This window comes from Eleutherodactylus coqui, chromosome 9 (genome assembly GCF_035609145.1).
Source record: "Eleutherodactylus coqui strain aEleCoq1 chromosome 9, aEleCoq1.hap1, whole genome shotgun sequence".
Taxonomy (NCBI): Eukaryota; Metazoa; Chordata; class Amphibia; order Anura; family Eleutherodactylidae; genus Eleutherodactylus; species Eleutherodactylus coqui.
In genome coordinates, this window is record NC_089845.1 from 17,447,414 (window position 1) to 17,465,004 (window position 17,591).

General features: G+C 40.8%; 1 protein-coding gene across 1 annotated transcript in view; it reads left to right on the forward strand.

The window, feature by feature from the left end:
• Positions 1 to 17,591, forward strand: part of PIGN (phosphatidylinositol glycan anchor biosynthesis class N) — a 351,259-nt gene that overhangs the window by 165,279 nt on the left and 168,389 nt on the right. Inside the window, 1 exon segment of the mRNA XM_066579178.1 lies at positions 10,841 to 10,919. Within this exon segment, the coding sequence (XP_066435275.1) occupies positions 10,841 to 10,919 (79 nt within the window).

The following is a 17,591-nucleotide window of genomic DNA, read 5'->3' on the forward strand; positions in this document are numbered from 1 at the left end:
GGACGTGATTTTGTATTGTTTTATGTAAGATTTTATTTGTGGCGTTGGTCTTTTTCCGACTTCTGTAGATACTTGGCTCTAGAAGCAATATCTTGACAGTTACATACAAAGTTAGTGAAGGGATGAGAAGTCGCTTCTCTCAGGTCTAAAATTGCTTTAACTAAACCCATTATAAAATAATTTTTGCACCCATTTACAATGAAATGTCCATTAATTCAATTTATGCATATCCATTTTTACAACAATTTAATGGTAATATATGCTGTCAAAACCTATTACCCTCCAACGTTCTTGTAGGCCAGTTTTGTAGATGAATAGCCTTCCTTTTTCCTTGCCACCTTAAGGCCCTTTTTACACGGGCTGACAAATCGTCCAGATTCCTGAGATCAGTGAGTATCTGAACAATTATAAAGTCTAAATATGGGTATGACTAAGCAACGAAAGACAAATTCTGCTGTCAGTTTCTGCACATATAAAAAGTGAACGGCTAATTGGCCGTCAGTTGGGCTCTCCGGTCCAATTTGCATCCATTCACGAACGATGATCGCTTCTGTGGAAAAACATTGGAGCGATCATTGCTGGGAAAGCCTGTGCCCAAATTGTCCCATGTAAAAACCTTCAAAATTTTTAAAGGAGTAACTAATGGTATGGTTAGACTATTAAAAGTTGACCTAATGCCGCCTTGTGATGTAGGTTTTGTTTATCTATGGACCAAAGTAAGAGGGGGTTTTGGCACATACCAATGTGACGGGGAAAAAAACCAATACATTTATTGAAAGCATGTTAAAAATTAAACTCTGCATTCCAAGCATGGCTTACATGGCATAAAAGCCATTTAGTTCTTAATCACAAGATATGCAGTTTGTTACTCCATGTTTGAATCCCTCAATCCCACTTTTCTTTTTCCTTAACCTGTTAAGGACCAGGCGCTGTAAATATATGGTGCTTGATCCTGGGCTTTAATCCCAGCCATATGTAAAATTACGGCTGGGATTTAAGCATCCTGCTTCTGTAATAAATCAGCAGCAGGACAGGTTGTCAGCTGTTAGTCACAGCTGATAACACGGAGGAGGGAGAAGTGGGTTTTAACCTTTTCTGCCGCCTCCTTTCTTCACTACATATCGCTCAATGAGCGATATGTACTAAAAGTGGAAGGGTTTATTCTACCACGCTAGCCCGAGTGTCACGTGACTGGGATTCCCTGCTATAGCAGAGCTGCAGGGTCTTAGACCCTTTATCAGCTCTGCCAATTAAGTAATGTCACCATAGGGGATGTTTTTCCCTGTAACTGGGGCTCCTAAGGATGCCCCAGCTACAGTGGGACAGTGTCGAATTAAAAAAACAAACCATGTGAATGTCCCCCAGAGGTCTTGTATGTTGTCATGGGAAACATAGTAAAAAACATAATTACATACATAAGTTAAAAAAAACTATATATATTAGAAAGAAGGAAAAGAAGAAAACGCAACCAAACCCGTAGCTCTATGCGCCCTGTAATCAAAAACCATAGATATTATATATCAAAACTTCAGAAACGAAAAGAGGAACCCGTTCTTGTACTTAATTTAGATATATAAATTAAAAGAAACTAGAAATGCTCAACTTTTTTTTTTTTAAGTTTTTTTTTACCCACAATTAAAACTAAACAAATTCAGTGAAAAAGATATTAAAAATAGCCCTATATGTCACGGGGAAAAAACGGCAGCAAAATAATTTTGGTATCTTAAAAAAAAAAAAAAAAAGTAGTGTAGTAAAACTACCACATGGGTAAAATCCCCAAAAAGTGTCTGGTTCTTTAAAGGGGTTCTGAGATGAAGAGAAATTTTTACTCACCTTGCCTGGCCAGGAACGATCGCCAGGCATGTCCCCTCCGTGCTTGCTTTGGGCGGCCAGTCTGTCCTGGCTGAAGTCTGAGTTCTGCGCATGCGCAGTTGAGACGTGGCCCGTCCTGACTTCTGTCAGAGGGCACCTCTCCACTGCGCATGCGCGCAGTCCTGCTCGTCAGAGGAAGAAGACTGTCTGCGAGGTAATGACCCCCCCCCCCCCCTGATAACAACAGAACACAAGGTGAGTATTAGGTAAGTATTATGTTTTTATGCTTTAACAGCCGTTAATCGTGGCTTCCCTGTGTCCATTAGGCAGACCAGGGAACAATGGCTGTTAAAGGGGTTCTGATATGAATAATGTTTTTATGCTTTTAAGGGATTAAGGCCTACTTATCTATCTTGATTTTTGGTGGTCCTAATGCTTATAATTACGTCCTCGGTTATGGAATTTTTAGATTAGGGGCTAGATGATTGCTGCTTTCTTCAAATACTAGCTTGTCTTGGTAGCACATGAGCCACCAGGAGAAGCAGTTTCCATGTGTGCCGCTCCTGGATAGCTTGCGCTTTGGAATGATACTCGAGCTATGGCCTAGGCTAGTAGCACCATAGAGGATAGAAACTGTACCCTTAATTTACATAGAACTTTTATTATCAGACATTTTAAAATACATGATCACCAAAACAATTTGGTTCATACTTGGCTGAACATGTAGTGTTTAAAAAAGTCTTTAGATTGATAAAGCATTAATGACGTGACCTCACCAAACAAACTGTTACACATTTACTGTGATTCTTTAAATACATATACGAATTGGGATACTTTGCACAATATAGTAAACTAGCTGATATACCCGGCTTTGCCCGAGTTAATTTGGTACTGGTGTTTATCTGGTGTTCACACAGAAAATCTTATGAAGTCGTGGTTACTTTAGAGATACCGGAAAAACATATGTTCACCACTTTGCATAGTTCTCTGCGTTACCCAGGAAACCCCACGTGGAGGTAATCATGCGACATTTCCTTTATATAAAATGACATCAGGAAGTGAGAGAATTAGATTCCATACATAAAATTTGGACACTAATTCTTTTGCACTTAGAATTGAATAATTGAGTTGGGACCCATTAACATTTTCTACTTATGACATAATCAATGCTCGTGCCAAATTTCAAGTTTCTATGACATCGGGAGGTGAGAGAATTAGATTTCGTACGTAAAATGTGGACGCTAATTCTTTTGCGCTTAGAATTGAATAATCGAGTTGGGACCCATTAGCTTTTCCTATTTATGACATAATCAATGCTTGTGCCAAATTTCAAGTTTCTATTACATTGGGAAGTGAGAGATTTAGATTATGTAAGTAAAATTTGGACGCTAATTCTTTTGTGCATAGAACTGAATAATCGAGTTAGGACCCATTAGCTTTTCCTATTTATGACATAATCAATGCCCGTTCCAAATGTCATGTTTCTATGACACCAAGAAGTGAGAATTAGATTCCGTACGTAAAATTTGGACGCTAATTCTTTTGCGCTAGAATTGAATAATCGAGTTGGGACCCATTAACTTTTCCTATTTATGACATTCAGTGCTTATGGCAAATTTCATGTTTCTATGACTTTGGGAAGTAACAGATTTAGATTATGTACGTAAAATTTGGACGCTAATTCTTTTGCGCTAGAATTGAATAATCGAGTTGGGACCCATTAGCTTTTCCTATTTATGACCTAATCAATGCTCGTGCCAAATTTCACATTTCTATGACACCGGGAAGTGAAAGAATTAGATTCCGTACTTAGCTTTCCCTATTTATGACATAATGCCCGTGCCAAAGTTTAAGTTTCTATGACATTGGGAAGTGAGATATTTCGATTATGTACGTAAAACTTTGACGCCAATTCTTTTGCGCTAGATTTGAATAATCGAGTTGGGACCCAATTACTTTTCCTATTTTATAGATCTATGCTTGTGCCAAATTTCATGTTTCTGCGATATCGGGAAGTTGGAGAACTTTTGGCCGGTCGGTTAAAAAGCAGTTAAAGCTAAATCGAGGACTGAGTGATAAACCTAAATACAGTAGAAGAAAACCTTGTCCAGGGTACTTGAAATCTTGTATATTCTGTATCTATAATAAACTTGGAGAAACTGCAGGTCTTTTCCTCCTGATCCTTTTCATCTGCCAAGTGAATGAGGTGAAACTTGGCCAGTAGCCACAGTTAATAATGGTCAGTCATTGCTACAAACTAGGTTATGATTTTCGGTCTGGATTTCAGACTATAGCTCGGCTCCAGTATAATTGCAAAATGGTTGACAATGCAACTAAGTTTTCAAACGGCAACAAGATTTCTCAGTCTTGATGCCATTTGCAACTAGCCCTGCTGCCATGCTGTAATTTTTAAAAGGTTTTTTGTTTCGCATCCAGGAGATGGGCCAAGCACATTGCACATCTCCCAGATAACCCGCTCCCAATGACACAGCAGAAGTATACACCACATACTCCTGAAGGCAAACGCGTCTCCATTATAGCAGTTATACCCTTGCACACGGGGGAGAAAGCACTATAGCGGTTGTATTCTTGTGCACAGGGGAACTGCATTATAATCTAGCCTAGCTTTTGTAACTGCTACCGCAAGAAACCAAAAAGAAGCAGGAGTGTGAAGCACTGTAGAGTGTATGTCTTATTAGGACATAATGCAGGCATTTAAACTTGGTGACTCCTAAAATTATCAGTTAAACAGCCAACGGATCCTTTTTTTCCCCCTACTCTGGAGTGCTAAATAGTTTATTATATTGTGTTTAACTGTAAAGAAATCTGTTGGGAATTGGATTTCGTTGTGATTTTCTTGCTCATGTAGCCGTACTGAGAAATTCCAGGTACAGATAGTGGTGCATTTCTGTAGCTGATCGTCCCTGTATGTAGCACTGTAAAGCTAGTGACAGTTCAGCAAGTAGCTGCAGTCCCGTCTTCAGCTTACATCTTCTTTTGTGTTTCAGATCTGAGATTCCGGTTTCATTCCATTTGCTTTGCTACAGTAGGCATCTGCCTTTGATTGTTTAGCATCATTACCCCCCTGTCATTAGCCGACGCACAGTGTCCAGGGACTTATCTGTAGCAGAGGAGCTAAGCAGGACATGGCGACATTTGTTTTGTTTGCTGCTTTTAGCTGTTTTCTTGGTCTTGGTTTGAAAAGTGCTGCATAAACAGAAGTGCCAAGATCCTGATCGCCTATTCTCCTTACTGGTGACAGATAGGAATCACAAGCCGTGGAGGCAGAGCGGCCTCTGGAGAGCGCTACACTATCTCCAGTTCATCAACTCATTCCGATGCTTTTTATATGTTGCTTGTAACATTGGGCTTCAATGATGCATCGTAGATTGTTATGATGAAAGAAAAACAGATTGAAATGGCTTTCCTCACTCTTGTCAGGGTTTGTGCGGCGGTGGATGCGTAAAAAGTCTGTTTAAAGTCATTTTAATTACTTAGCGAGAAAATCCTGTATTAACCACCAAGCCAGGTTCAAGTGCGGTTTTTAGGTCTTATCAGATGCTTATTAGATACAGCTTGTATTACTGTTCTTATGAGAGGATAAATGGGTTTTGACATAAAATGTGTCTATATAGTTTCAGAACCGTACTCTGGCCGGTGAGCGTTTTAAAAAAAAAAATAAAAAAAAATATATATAAATTTTTAAGGTTTTCCAGGGTAAATACTAATGATGACCGATCAGCTGATTGTGCACGCGCTGTCAGTGCTACAATTACACATGGGTCGAAGCGGAAGCAGCGGAGGTCTATGCTCCGACCTTTGGAGTGACCTTGTAACAGTGCAGTTCTCATTGTGAAGGAGGACCAATGTACCTGTCATACAGAGGTCAGATTCTTGTTGCTATCAGACGATGCAATTGCACCGCCATCTTGAGGCATAAAAATCAGTGTGCCCCACTGTTAAAAAAGTAGTTTTGGACTCAGGCAAATCAAATCTCTCACAAAACGCAATATCATGCCAGAGTTCTACAAGAATACGGTGAAAAAGTGAACATTTTTGAGAAGGCTATAGTATTAAGAAGTGTGATAAATTTTTTATTTTTTGAGAAAAATGTCATGACACATAGCTAATGGTTTAAAAATGGTCCAAAACGCATTTAAGAGGATAGAGCGACTCGTGAGAATTACAAAGTCTTAAACCGCTAATGCTGAATGTCAAAAGGCTAATGGTGAGTGTTAAGACGGCTGAGCGTCATGAAGTGAGTTCCGCGCTACGGGAGCCTCAGCTGAGCGCCTCTACTGCCCCGGTTGTGTGGTCTGTGGCCCAACTCATGGATGGGGATAGTAATCTCTCGGGGAATGAGGAGGCTTCGGCGTAGTTATCAATAACCTAAGAGAAGCGGCGGATACAGATTCGCCATGGGTTGTGTATATTCATGCCAACGCCTTCATCTCTGATTAGGAAATGCAGCTGTTGGGGGAATGATGGCTTACCCCTGAGACTACAAAAATAATTTTGTGAAAAAATGATAGTTGATGCACAGGTAACATAGTTTGTAAGGCCGAATGAAGACAATGTCCATCTCGTACAGCCTGTTTTATCCTCCTGTATTGTTGATCCAGAGGATGGCAAAAAACCCCAAGAGGCAGGAGCCAATTAGCCCTTTAGGGGGAAAAAATTCCTTCCCGACTCCCTAATGGCAGTCAGACTAATCCCTGGATCAACCCTAATAGTTCCTACCTGTCTGTAGACCCAGATCAACAATTAACCTAAGATTTATATCCTGTAATATCCTTCCTCTCCAGAAAGACATCCAGTCCCCTTTTAAACTCCTCTAGAGATTTTGCCATCACCACGTCCTCAGGCAGAGAGTTCCACAGTCTCACTGCTCTTACAGTAAAGAACCCTTTTCTGTGTTGGCGATGAAACCTGCTTTCTTCTAGATGTAGCGGAGCCCTCTCGTTACCGTCGCAGTCCTGGGTGTAAACAAATCATGGGAGAGATCTTTGTATTCTCCCCTCATGGATTCATTTGGCCGCCCCTTAGCCGGCTTTTTTTCTAGAGTAAATAATCCCCATTTTGATGCCTCTCTGGGTATTCCAGTCCCGTCATTCCATGTATTAGTTTACTTGCCTTTCTTTGAACCCCCTCCAGCACTGTCCATCATACTAGCTGGAGATTTAAATGTCAAACTAAAATGAGTTTTCATGAAGCTTAAAAGTATAACTTCAATCTAGATTATCCGCCCATCAAATCTCCACGACTCTGGGGGGTACAGATACAGAGCGTTAACCTTCACCCTTAATATTGACGTCGATCACTTAGATTGTGTATGTTACTTCTCATATCGCAGACCCGTTGCACATCCACTTTGTTGGAAGATGTGTAAATTGTTAAATAAATGAAATTTCTAATAAAATATCTAGTCAGTAAAAGTTTGCATTTTATATTTTGACAATAGCCATCATGCTTTTCATCGCCCCTAAAGACTTGCAGCAGTGACCCCTATGTGAATTGGCAATGTCTGTAGTGATGGTTAAAGAAAAAACTTTTCAGTAGCCTAATCCTCAATTATTACCAATGGAGGTTTTGCTTTAAGGCCTCATGTCCACTTGAAAAATACAATCCGCGCAGAATCTGCCGCGGATTTGCTTTAAATTGTATTTTTTTTGCATGCAGATATCCGCACACATTGCTATCAATGTGATAGCAATGTTGCCGATCCGCGCGGAAAGAATGGAGCATGCCGCGTTTTTCTCCCGCGTGGGAAAAACGCAGGTCTTTTAAAATGCCATCTGCGGGTGCACAAATCAAGTTAATGGATTCGCGGATGGCCAATGATTCCCTATGTGCAAAATCCGCTGCGGAATCCGCAATTCCATTTAGCTAGTGGACATGAGGCCTAAAAGCTGTACAGTTGATTCTTAGCTATGTATTGTTTGTTTAAGGAGTCTAATCACCTCAAGACAGCTGAAAGTCTTATTGGATAGGTTTCAAAATTTATAGTGTAAAGCATATGTTCCACAAATCAATCTTCCGTCTGAAACCATTTTTTACCCAAAACACAACCTATTCGCTTTGTATCTATTTAGACTACCCTGTTTCCCCAAAAATAAGCCCTACCCTGATTTTTGGGATTGTCGGAGGCTTAAAATAAGCCCTACCCTTAAAAAAAACCTAGTTGCATTACATTAAAAAAAATACATTACCTAGTAGGTAGAGTCCAGGTCCCTCCTGCTGGTCTCTGGAGCTCTGATGCACTGCTTGCATTCCTCAGCAACCCACAGAACAGTTCCTGGTTATGGGATTCATAAATCTCACCTTCAGGAAATGATGGCTCTGATTGGCCTTACTAAGCAGCACTCGAGAACCAATCAATGCAGTGCTCGATGAACCAATGCGATTGCTTAGATCAGTTCATTGAGTGCTACATTGATTGGCTGAGCAGAGGAGGAAGAACCATTTGCACGTTTGTGGAGGCGTCATTTATGAATTGGCCAATCAATGCTGCGGCTTAGCACATTGGCGCTCCGGAGAGTATCGGGAGGGACCTGGACCGAGGCTGCTAGGCAAGTATGACATCCCCTGAAAATATGACAGGGTCTTATTTTCATGGAAACACAGTAAATGGATGTATTTAATCTCTAGTGGTATAGCTTTCTTTTTTTCCTAGTGATATCCCTAGGTAACATCTTAATGCTTTCAGAGATACTGCAGCTCAATGCTATGATTTTTCACAACTGAAGGATGCAGCAATGCCTAAGGACCCTTTTACATGGGATGATTGTCAGGAGCAGAGACCCCCTACAGTTGTCCCAGTGATCATGCCTGTGTTTTCACAGTGAATGAATAGAGGCGGAGCAGACTAGACATCACTCCAGCTGCCCGCCTCCATTCACTGTCAACAGGCAGTCATTCATAGATGAATGATTACCTGTTTACTCGGGCTGATCGTCATTCAGTTGTTCTGCCTGTCCAAATTGAATAGTAAGTGAACAATTTAGTGTTCAGTGTTCATCCACTGGCAGCATTTACATTGATTATCTTTCAGGTTCTCGCGATCCAGCAAAAATGTGAATGATGATAATTCCATGTAAAACAGCACTAAGTCTTCAACTATGTAGAAAGAAAATTGGCAGCAGCGATCCATGAAGCAGTTTTTATCCAGTTGTCCATTAAGTGAAGCAACTCTTTGCCCAGGCTCTGTGGTTCACATACTAGTTCGAGTTCTCGTTTGAACGAGTGAATGAAGTCTGAGTGTGCTCGGACAGCATGTTTATACAGGCAGATACACAGTTGGCTCATTATACAGAGAATGAACAGTTTCTCATTTTAAGTGACTGAGAACAACTGAACAACCTGCATTTAAATAAAAAAATAAGGTAACGAGCCAACGCCGAGTATTGTCAGGCCTGCATCAAACAAACGAACAGGTGAGCTGTTTTACTGCTCATCGTTGGCTGAATTTACACTGAATGATCAGCTTTCACTTGATTAAACAATTTTTTTAATAATGGTTCAGTGTAAAAGGGCTTTTAGTCTTATTGATTGTACTAGTTGGCGTTAGCACTTCACTTGCAATGTCCCACTAGCTGAAGACTCCTGCTAGTTGTCAGACAACTGTTAAACATATGGATAATGGGATAGAGATGGCTAGGTGTTGTCATGGGCTGTTGTGTCCATGGTAAGTTTGTCAGTTTACTTTCATCTTGTGTCATTGATAGTAAGCATTGCCTTTTGAAGTACAAGCAGAACGGCTTGTGTCATTCAGAACATACAGTACACATTGGCCTGAACTTTATAGAAGCTTTTAAGTGTTAAAGAACACCATAAAAAAAATCATTAGTTCTCAAATGTGATTTTGATTGACTCTGATTTAGAACGGAACACCGCGGAGGAGGAGAACAGGAGACTTAAGATCTGATCTTTCTTTAAGATTTATAGAATTAGAATTGTTAACACATCATACTTTTTTTTTTTTTTTTAACACATGCCAGCTATATAAATCTGTTCATAGCTAGGGAAGGAGGAAGGTGTCAGATACGTTGAGGGAGTCTTTCCAGAACCCCGTTGAGAAATCTGGGTAAGCAATATGGAAACTTTTGTGTAGAAAACGTTCTCTTGAATGGGACATAGGAATTATGTTTATTGGCTTCTTCAGGTAGAAGACAGGATAACTTGTTTTGCCATTTGCCAGACTCTTGGAGCTACTTTCCATCTGAGTGAACCTGCACCATGCTACATCACATCCATCCCCAGTAGCAGAGGCCAGCACGCAGCACCTAGTTGCCCCACCATTAACTTCATTTCTAGTGTGACCGTGTGACCCTTACTCTGACATGCTTCATCAACTTCAACCAATATTTTCCTTAAAGTGGTTGTCATCGTTAAAAAAAAATTATATACTGTACTATACCTCTACAGGCAAATTTCTTCCCATATCTTCTCCAGCCCCCCTTCCCCCTTGTCAGGTCACCACAAGCCGGTTTGTTATGAAGAGTGCATGCCTCACATTCTTCTTCCTGGTCAGTGAAGGTCACGTCCCTGTGACATAGCATTCACTGGCTAGGAAGGAATGCTGATCTTTTTTAGAGACAGTGGGCTTGAGCAGTCTCTGCAATAGCTCGGTACTCCGTGCCAGACTGATTTAGTGACGTAGCGTATATTGCCGGACAGGAAGTAGACTGTCTGTAAACGTATGTAACATCACAGGAAGCAGAGGAATCAGCCAGCTGGAGGTGAGGTACTTGGAATAAATCCTCTAATACCCTGAGTGACTGATCGGCTCACTTTTCACAATGTCTGTGCTTAAAATGCTCTGGAAAACTTTGTTCTAAACAGGTCAATGTTAAATAGAAAGCCAACCACCCAGCGTTGATCTTTGGGAGGTTCAGTGATGACCCAAATGTCAGAATGTTTAGTTTTTGTACGGTTTATAAATTATTCCACGTACCCGTTTTATATATTTTAGCTGCTTAGTCACACTTTATCGGTGCACGCACTCTGTAACATCAGTTTGTATCTACAGTTTGCTTTCAGAATCTAAGCAACTTGACATTGTGAGGAAAGCAAGATCTTACATCCATGGAGGAAATTACAAAGAAGCGGTAAGTGTATAATCAAGAGGTAACGACAGTTACTTATTTGAGTAATGTCTTTTATGTGTCCTTGTGTTTTCTTTGTTGCAAAGATTGGCATTTCAATCAGGGGAGAACTCCTAGCGCAAATCTCTTTAGCACCAAATTACTAGAGCATTCAGAACTAAACGTAGTAATTTGTATCAAACCGGAAAAGTGACATGTGATTTTTCTTCTGTAATTCTGTGAGTCTGCGTTATTTTTATCAATGGACATATGCTGACTATGCAAGAACGTTTTGCCCATTAAAGTAAGTGTTCCCCCATCAACACTTGCAATAATGATGAATTAGCAAAAAAAAAAAAAAAAACCTGTCCAAGGGATATATGGAGGCAATTTGTAGATTAAAAAATATTTCCACAATTATCTAGTGTACAGCATAATCCTCGAGAGATGGCTTATTTTACAGTGGATCCAAGGACGTGAGAATAAGTAGGTTCACATGCAATACTTAAAGGGGTTCTGTCATTTAAAAAAAAAAAGATTCTCTACTTGCCTATTCCTCCCTCGTCGAGCTACTTACCAGATCTTCACCTCCCCTATCTTCTCCTGTCTCCTGCAGTCCAGGGTGGATGATTCTTCTACTTCCTGTGAGGTTACGTACATTTCACAGGCAGTCTTCTTCCTGCCAGCCAATCTGGTCCCCTGTGTGGGTAGAGTCAGGGATCAGATAATCAGGGGCTGATCACTGTATCCTGGAGCTGTGTGTCATATGTGGGAATCAGGATGAATGTCTGGCATGGATAGATGTATGACATGTAGCAGAGCGGTGTCTGTGAGGCGCATGTCATGTAGCAGAGCTGTGCCTGCCTGTGAGGCGCGTGTCATGTGGCAGAGTGCTGTGCCTGCCTGTGAGGCGCGTGTCATGTGGCAGAGCTGTGCCTGCCTGTGAGGCGCGTGTCACGTGGCAGAGTGCTGTGCCTGCCTGTGAGGCGCGGGTCACGTGGCAGAGTGCTGTGCCTGCCTGTGAGGCGCGGGTCACGTGGCAGAGTGCTGTGCCTGCCTGTGAGGCGCGGGTCACGTGGCAGAGTGCTGTGCCTGCCTGTGAGGCGCGGGTCACGTGGCAGAGCGCTGTGCCTGCCTGTGAGGCGCGGGTCACGTGGCAGAGCGCTGTGCCTGCCTGTGAGGCGCGGGTCACGTGGCAGAGCGCTGTGCCTGCCTGTGAGGCGCGGGTCACGCGGCAGAGCGCTGTGCCTGCCCGTTGAGGCGCGGGTCACGCGGCAGAGCGCTGTGCCTGCCCGTTGAGGCGCGGGTCACGCGGCAGAGCGCTGTGCCTGCCCGTTGAGGCGCGGGTCACGCGGCAGAGCGCTGTGCCTGCCCGTTGAGGCGCGGGTCACGCGGCAGAGCGCTGTGCCTGCCCGTTGAGGCGCGGGTCACGCGGCAGAGCGCTGTGCCTGCCCGTTGAGGCGCGGGTCACGCGGCAGAGCGCTGTGCCTGCCTGTCACGCGGCAGAGCGCTGTGCCTGCCTGTCACGCGGCAGAGCGCTGTGCCTGCCTGTCACGTGGCAGAGCGCTGTGCCTGCCTGTCACATGGCAGAGCGCTGTGCCTGCCTGTCACATGGCAGAGCGCTGTGCCTGCCTGTGAGGCGCGGGTCAGGTGGCAGAGCGCTGTGCTTGCCTGTGAGGCGCGGGTCAGGTGGCAGAGCGCTGTGTGTTGTGTGGGTATCATAATGTATGTACCATGTAGCACAGCTATATTGCCCATTGTGCTACCAGAAACAGTGATACTATAATTTCCTTATTACTAGTTTATAGAAATAAAGTACAGGAATGGATTCCTCATTTTTGCTTCGGAAGGTGATATGCATTTTATATAGTCTTGGATTACAGGGAACATATGGTGACTGTTTTGGTTGGTGTCAGTCTTTTTTTTTATAAAGGTGTTCCCCTTAAAGTCATACAAGAACTCTGGGGACACTAACGGAGCTAATCTGGGCCTGCTATGACCCTGCAATTCTGCTGTGGCAGGGGGGTACCAGACGGTCACATGGTTGCCACTTTGTCTATTCACCTAATGGGTTAACCAGTTAAGGTGTTTTTATTTGGCTGGTTTGCATGATAATCGGCCCATCTGAATGTACAAAAGCCCAGCCAACAGACAAGTAGTCATTAATCAGCTGATTATGTGCGCATACACCTGCTCTCCAGTCGCCCCATCTAAATGAATGTGCAGCTGAATAATAGTAGATGTGTAGGAACGAACGATTGCATCAACTTTTCGGCCCCATGATGCCCATCATTTTCCATGTGTGAACAGCCGTGAACAAGCCCGGTCGACATGCTGTGTCAATTAGCACTCACTGCAGAGACCAATTCTTGGCCAGTGTAATTGGGCCCTGAGTTATCGGTGAGTGACTGCGTGTCATGGGCTCTTTCCCTAGGAATTTCTTCATCCTATAAGACAAGACAGTTGATTTCCATGTTGAAATGGTTAACCCTTAAAGGGGTTGTCCCGCGGCAGCAAGTGGGGTTATACACTTCTGTATGGCCATATTAATGCACTTTGTAATATACATCGTGCATTAAATATGAGCCATACAGAAGTTATTCACTTACCTGCTCCGTTGCTAGCGTCCCCGTCTCCATGGCTCCGTCTAATTTCGCTGGCTTCTTGCTTTTTTAGACGCGCTTGCGCTGTGCGGTCTTCTGCCTGGTGAATGGGGCCGCTCGTGCCGGAGAGCGGGTCACCGCGTCGTCATCGTAGCCCCGCCCCGTCACGTGTGCCGATTCCAGACAATCAGGAGGCTGGAATCGGCAATGGAACGCACAGAGCCCATGGTGCACCATGGGAGAAGACCCGCGGTGCACCATGGGAGAAAACCGCAGTGCATCCCTGGGAAAGGACCGGCAGCCATTTTAGGGAGAAGATTTTTTAAAGTCCTTATTTCGACGGATCGGTGAGTTGCAAGCGGTTTAAAAACCGCTTTAATTTGCTATTTTATGCCAGGGGGGTGACGGGGGGAATGGGCTAATGTAAAATTTTGATGCTTGCCGCGAGACAACCCCTTTAATATACACAATTGCGTTGTTTTAAAACCAAGCCAAAAGAATTCTAAACTGCTGCGGTGCACGAAAATATTCTAGGACAGTTTAACTCGGAGCAAATACAGTTGTGCTAGTCCTATCCGTGCTAAAACTAGCGTCATGGCACTTCTACACTACTGCGCAAACTCTGATGTCACCGCTAAGCCTGTTGGCACTCGTGCAGAGAGTTTACCCTGAAAGTCTGATCGCTGGCTTCTATGTGAAGCTCTGAACTTGGAGCGTTTACACGTAACGAGAAGCCAGCGATCCAGAAGTGGCTTTTAAGTCAGCGATAACGACATGTGAACAAATGGTGAGCAAATTAAAAAAAAATTTTTTTCATTTACACACTACCATTATTGCTCCAATTTGTATGAGTTTTGAGCAATAATCGTTGTGTAAATGGTCCCCTTGTAATGCATAAATCTGCTGGCTAGGGAGCGCTGCCCGTATGTTTAATCCAGTGAGATATTACCCAGAGAAATGCCAATCCTAGTATTGCTTATATAGGATATATTAACCCCTTGAGTGGCACGCCCAGAAATTTTCCGGGACGGGCTCCACTACCCATAGCGATATAGCCCGGAAGGTTTCCAGGCTATGTTCAACTATGGGACCTGCAGAGCGCAATGTGATAAGCAGTGGCAGTGTGCTCTGCCTGCACAATCCCACACAGAGCAGTGCAGGAGTTTGGAAAAAGAAGCAGGGAGATATTACCGATCTGTGGGCAATCTCCTGCTTCTATTTTCAAACTCCTGCACTGCTTAGTTTACAGGTTGCCATGGAGAGCCAATGGTCTCTATGGCAGGGAGAGCTGGTACTTGGATGTCAGAGGATAGCCGGGCACCAGCTCTTACGCAGAGAATGGAGAAAACTTCTAATCTCTGCTATGTTAAAGGGGTTCTGTCATTAAAAACAAAAAATTTTATACTTACCTATTGCTCCCCAGGCAGCCTGCTTACCTCTTCTTCTTATCCCAAATCTTCTCCTGGAGCCGCTTGTCAATTCGGTCACGTGACCTCCAGCACCCGATTTTCTTCCATCCGGTCAAAAAGCGTACACTGCCTACCTTCCGCTTCCTTCAGGTCAATGTACGCATACGTCACTAGTGACGTGTGCGTACGTTGTCTTGTGAGGAAGCGCGGAATGAAGGTAGCCGCGCGAGACAACGGCACGACTGCGCACGCGCGAGACAGCGGCACACGACTGCGCATGCGCGAGTCTGCGGCGCGCTCGCGCTCGTCTGGGAGCGCGGCACACGACTGCGCATGCGCGAGTCTGCGGCGCGCTCGCGCTCGCCTGGGAGCACGTTACACGTGCACACTCTCTGCCAATAGAAATGTATCCCTGACACTGTTGTCAGGCAGAATACATTTCTATTAGCCAATGGAAATGCAAGCTTCTGCTGCCTCTCGGCCAATAGAAATGTATCCCTGACACTGTTGTCAGGCAGAATATATTTCTATTAGCCAATGGAAATGCAAGCTTCTGCATATAAGCATATATATATTTTATTTATATAAATATATATATATATAAATAAAAGTATATATATAAAAAAGCATATATGTGTGTGCATATATAAATATATGCATATATATATGTGTGTGTGCATATATGCAAATATATATATATATATGTGTGTGTGTGTGTGTGTGTGTGTGTGTGTGTGTGTGTGTGTGTGTGCGCATATATATATGTGTGCGCATATATATATGTGTGCGCATATATATATGTGTGCGCATATATATATGTGTGTGCATATATATATGTGTGTGCATATATATATGTGTGTGCATATATATATGTGTGTGCATATATATATGTGTGTGCATATATATATGTGTGTGCATATATATATGTGTGTATGTGTGTGCATATATATATGTGTGTGTGTGTGTGCATATATATATGTGTGTGTGTGTGCATATATATATATGTGTGTGTGTGTGTGCATATATATATATGTGTGTGTGTGTGTGCATATATATATATATGTGTGTGTGTGTGTGCATATATATATATGTGTGTGTGTGTGTGCATATATATATATATGTGTGTGTGTGTGTGCATATATATATATATGTGTGTGTGTGTGTGCATATATATATATATGTGTGTGTGTGTGTGCATATATATATATATGTGTGTGTGTGTGCATATATATATATATGTGTGTGTGTGTGCATATATATATATGTGTGTGTGTGTGTGTGCATATATATAAATATATGCATATATGTGTGTGTGTGTGCATATATATAAATATATGCATATATATGTGTGTGTGTGTGTGCATATATAAATATATGCATATATATGTGTGTGTGTGCATATATAAATATATGCATATATATGTGTGTGTGTGTGTGCATATATAAATATATGCATATATATGTGTGTGTGTGTGTGCATATATAAATATATGCATATATATGTGTGTGTGTGTGCATATATAAATATATGCATATATATGTGTGTGTGTGCATATATAAATATATGCATATATATGTGCGTGTGTGCATATATAAATATATGCATATATATGTGCGTGTGTGCATATATAAATATATGCATATATATGTGCGTGTGTGCATATATAAATATATGCATATATATGTGCGTGTGTGCATATATAAATATATGCATATATATGTGCGTGTGTGCATATATATATATACATATATATGTGCGTGTGTGCATATATATATATATACATATATATGTGCATATGCATATATATATATGCATATATACATATATATATGTATATATTTATATATATGTGTATATATGTGTGTGTGTATATATATATATATATATGCATATATATGTGTATGTATATATATATATGCATATATATGTGTATGTATATATATATATATATATGCATATATATATATATATATATATATATATATATATGCATATATATATATATATATGCATATATATATATATATATGCATATATATATGCATATATATATATATATATATATATGCATATATATATATATATATATATGCATATATATATGCATATATATATATATATATATGCATATATATATGCATATATATATATGCATATATATATATATATATATATATATGCATATATATATATATATATATATATATATATATATGCATATATATATATATGCATATATATATGCATATATATATGCATATATATATATGCATATATATATGCATATATATATGCATATATATATATGCATATATATATTTATGCATATATATATATATTTATGCATATATTTATGCATATATATATATTTATGCATATATATATATTTATGCATATATATATATTTATGCATATATATATATTTATGCATATATTTATGCCTATATATATATATTTATGCCTATATATATATTTATGCCTATATATATATATATATATGCCTATATATATATGCCTATATATATATATATATGTATATATATATATATATGCATATATATATATATATGCATATATATATATATATATGCATATATATATATATATATATATATATATATATGCATATATATATATATATATGCATATATATATATATATATATATATATATATGCATATAT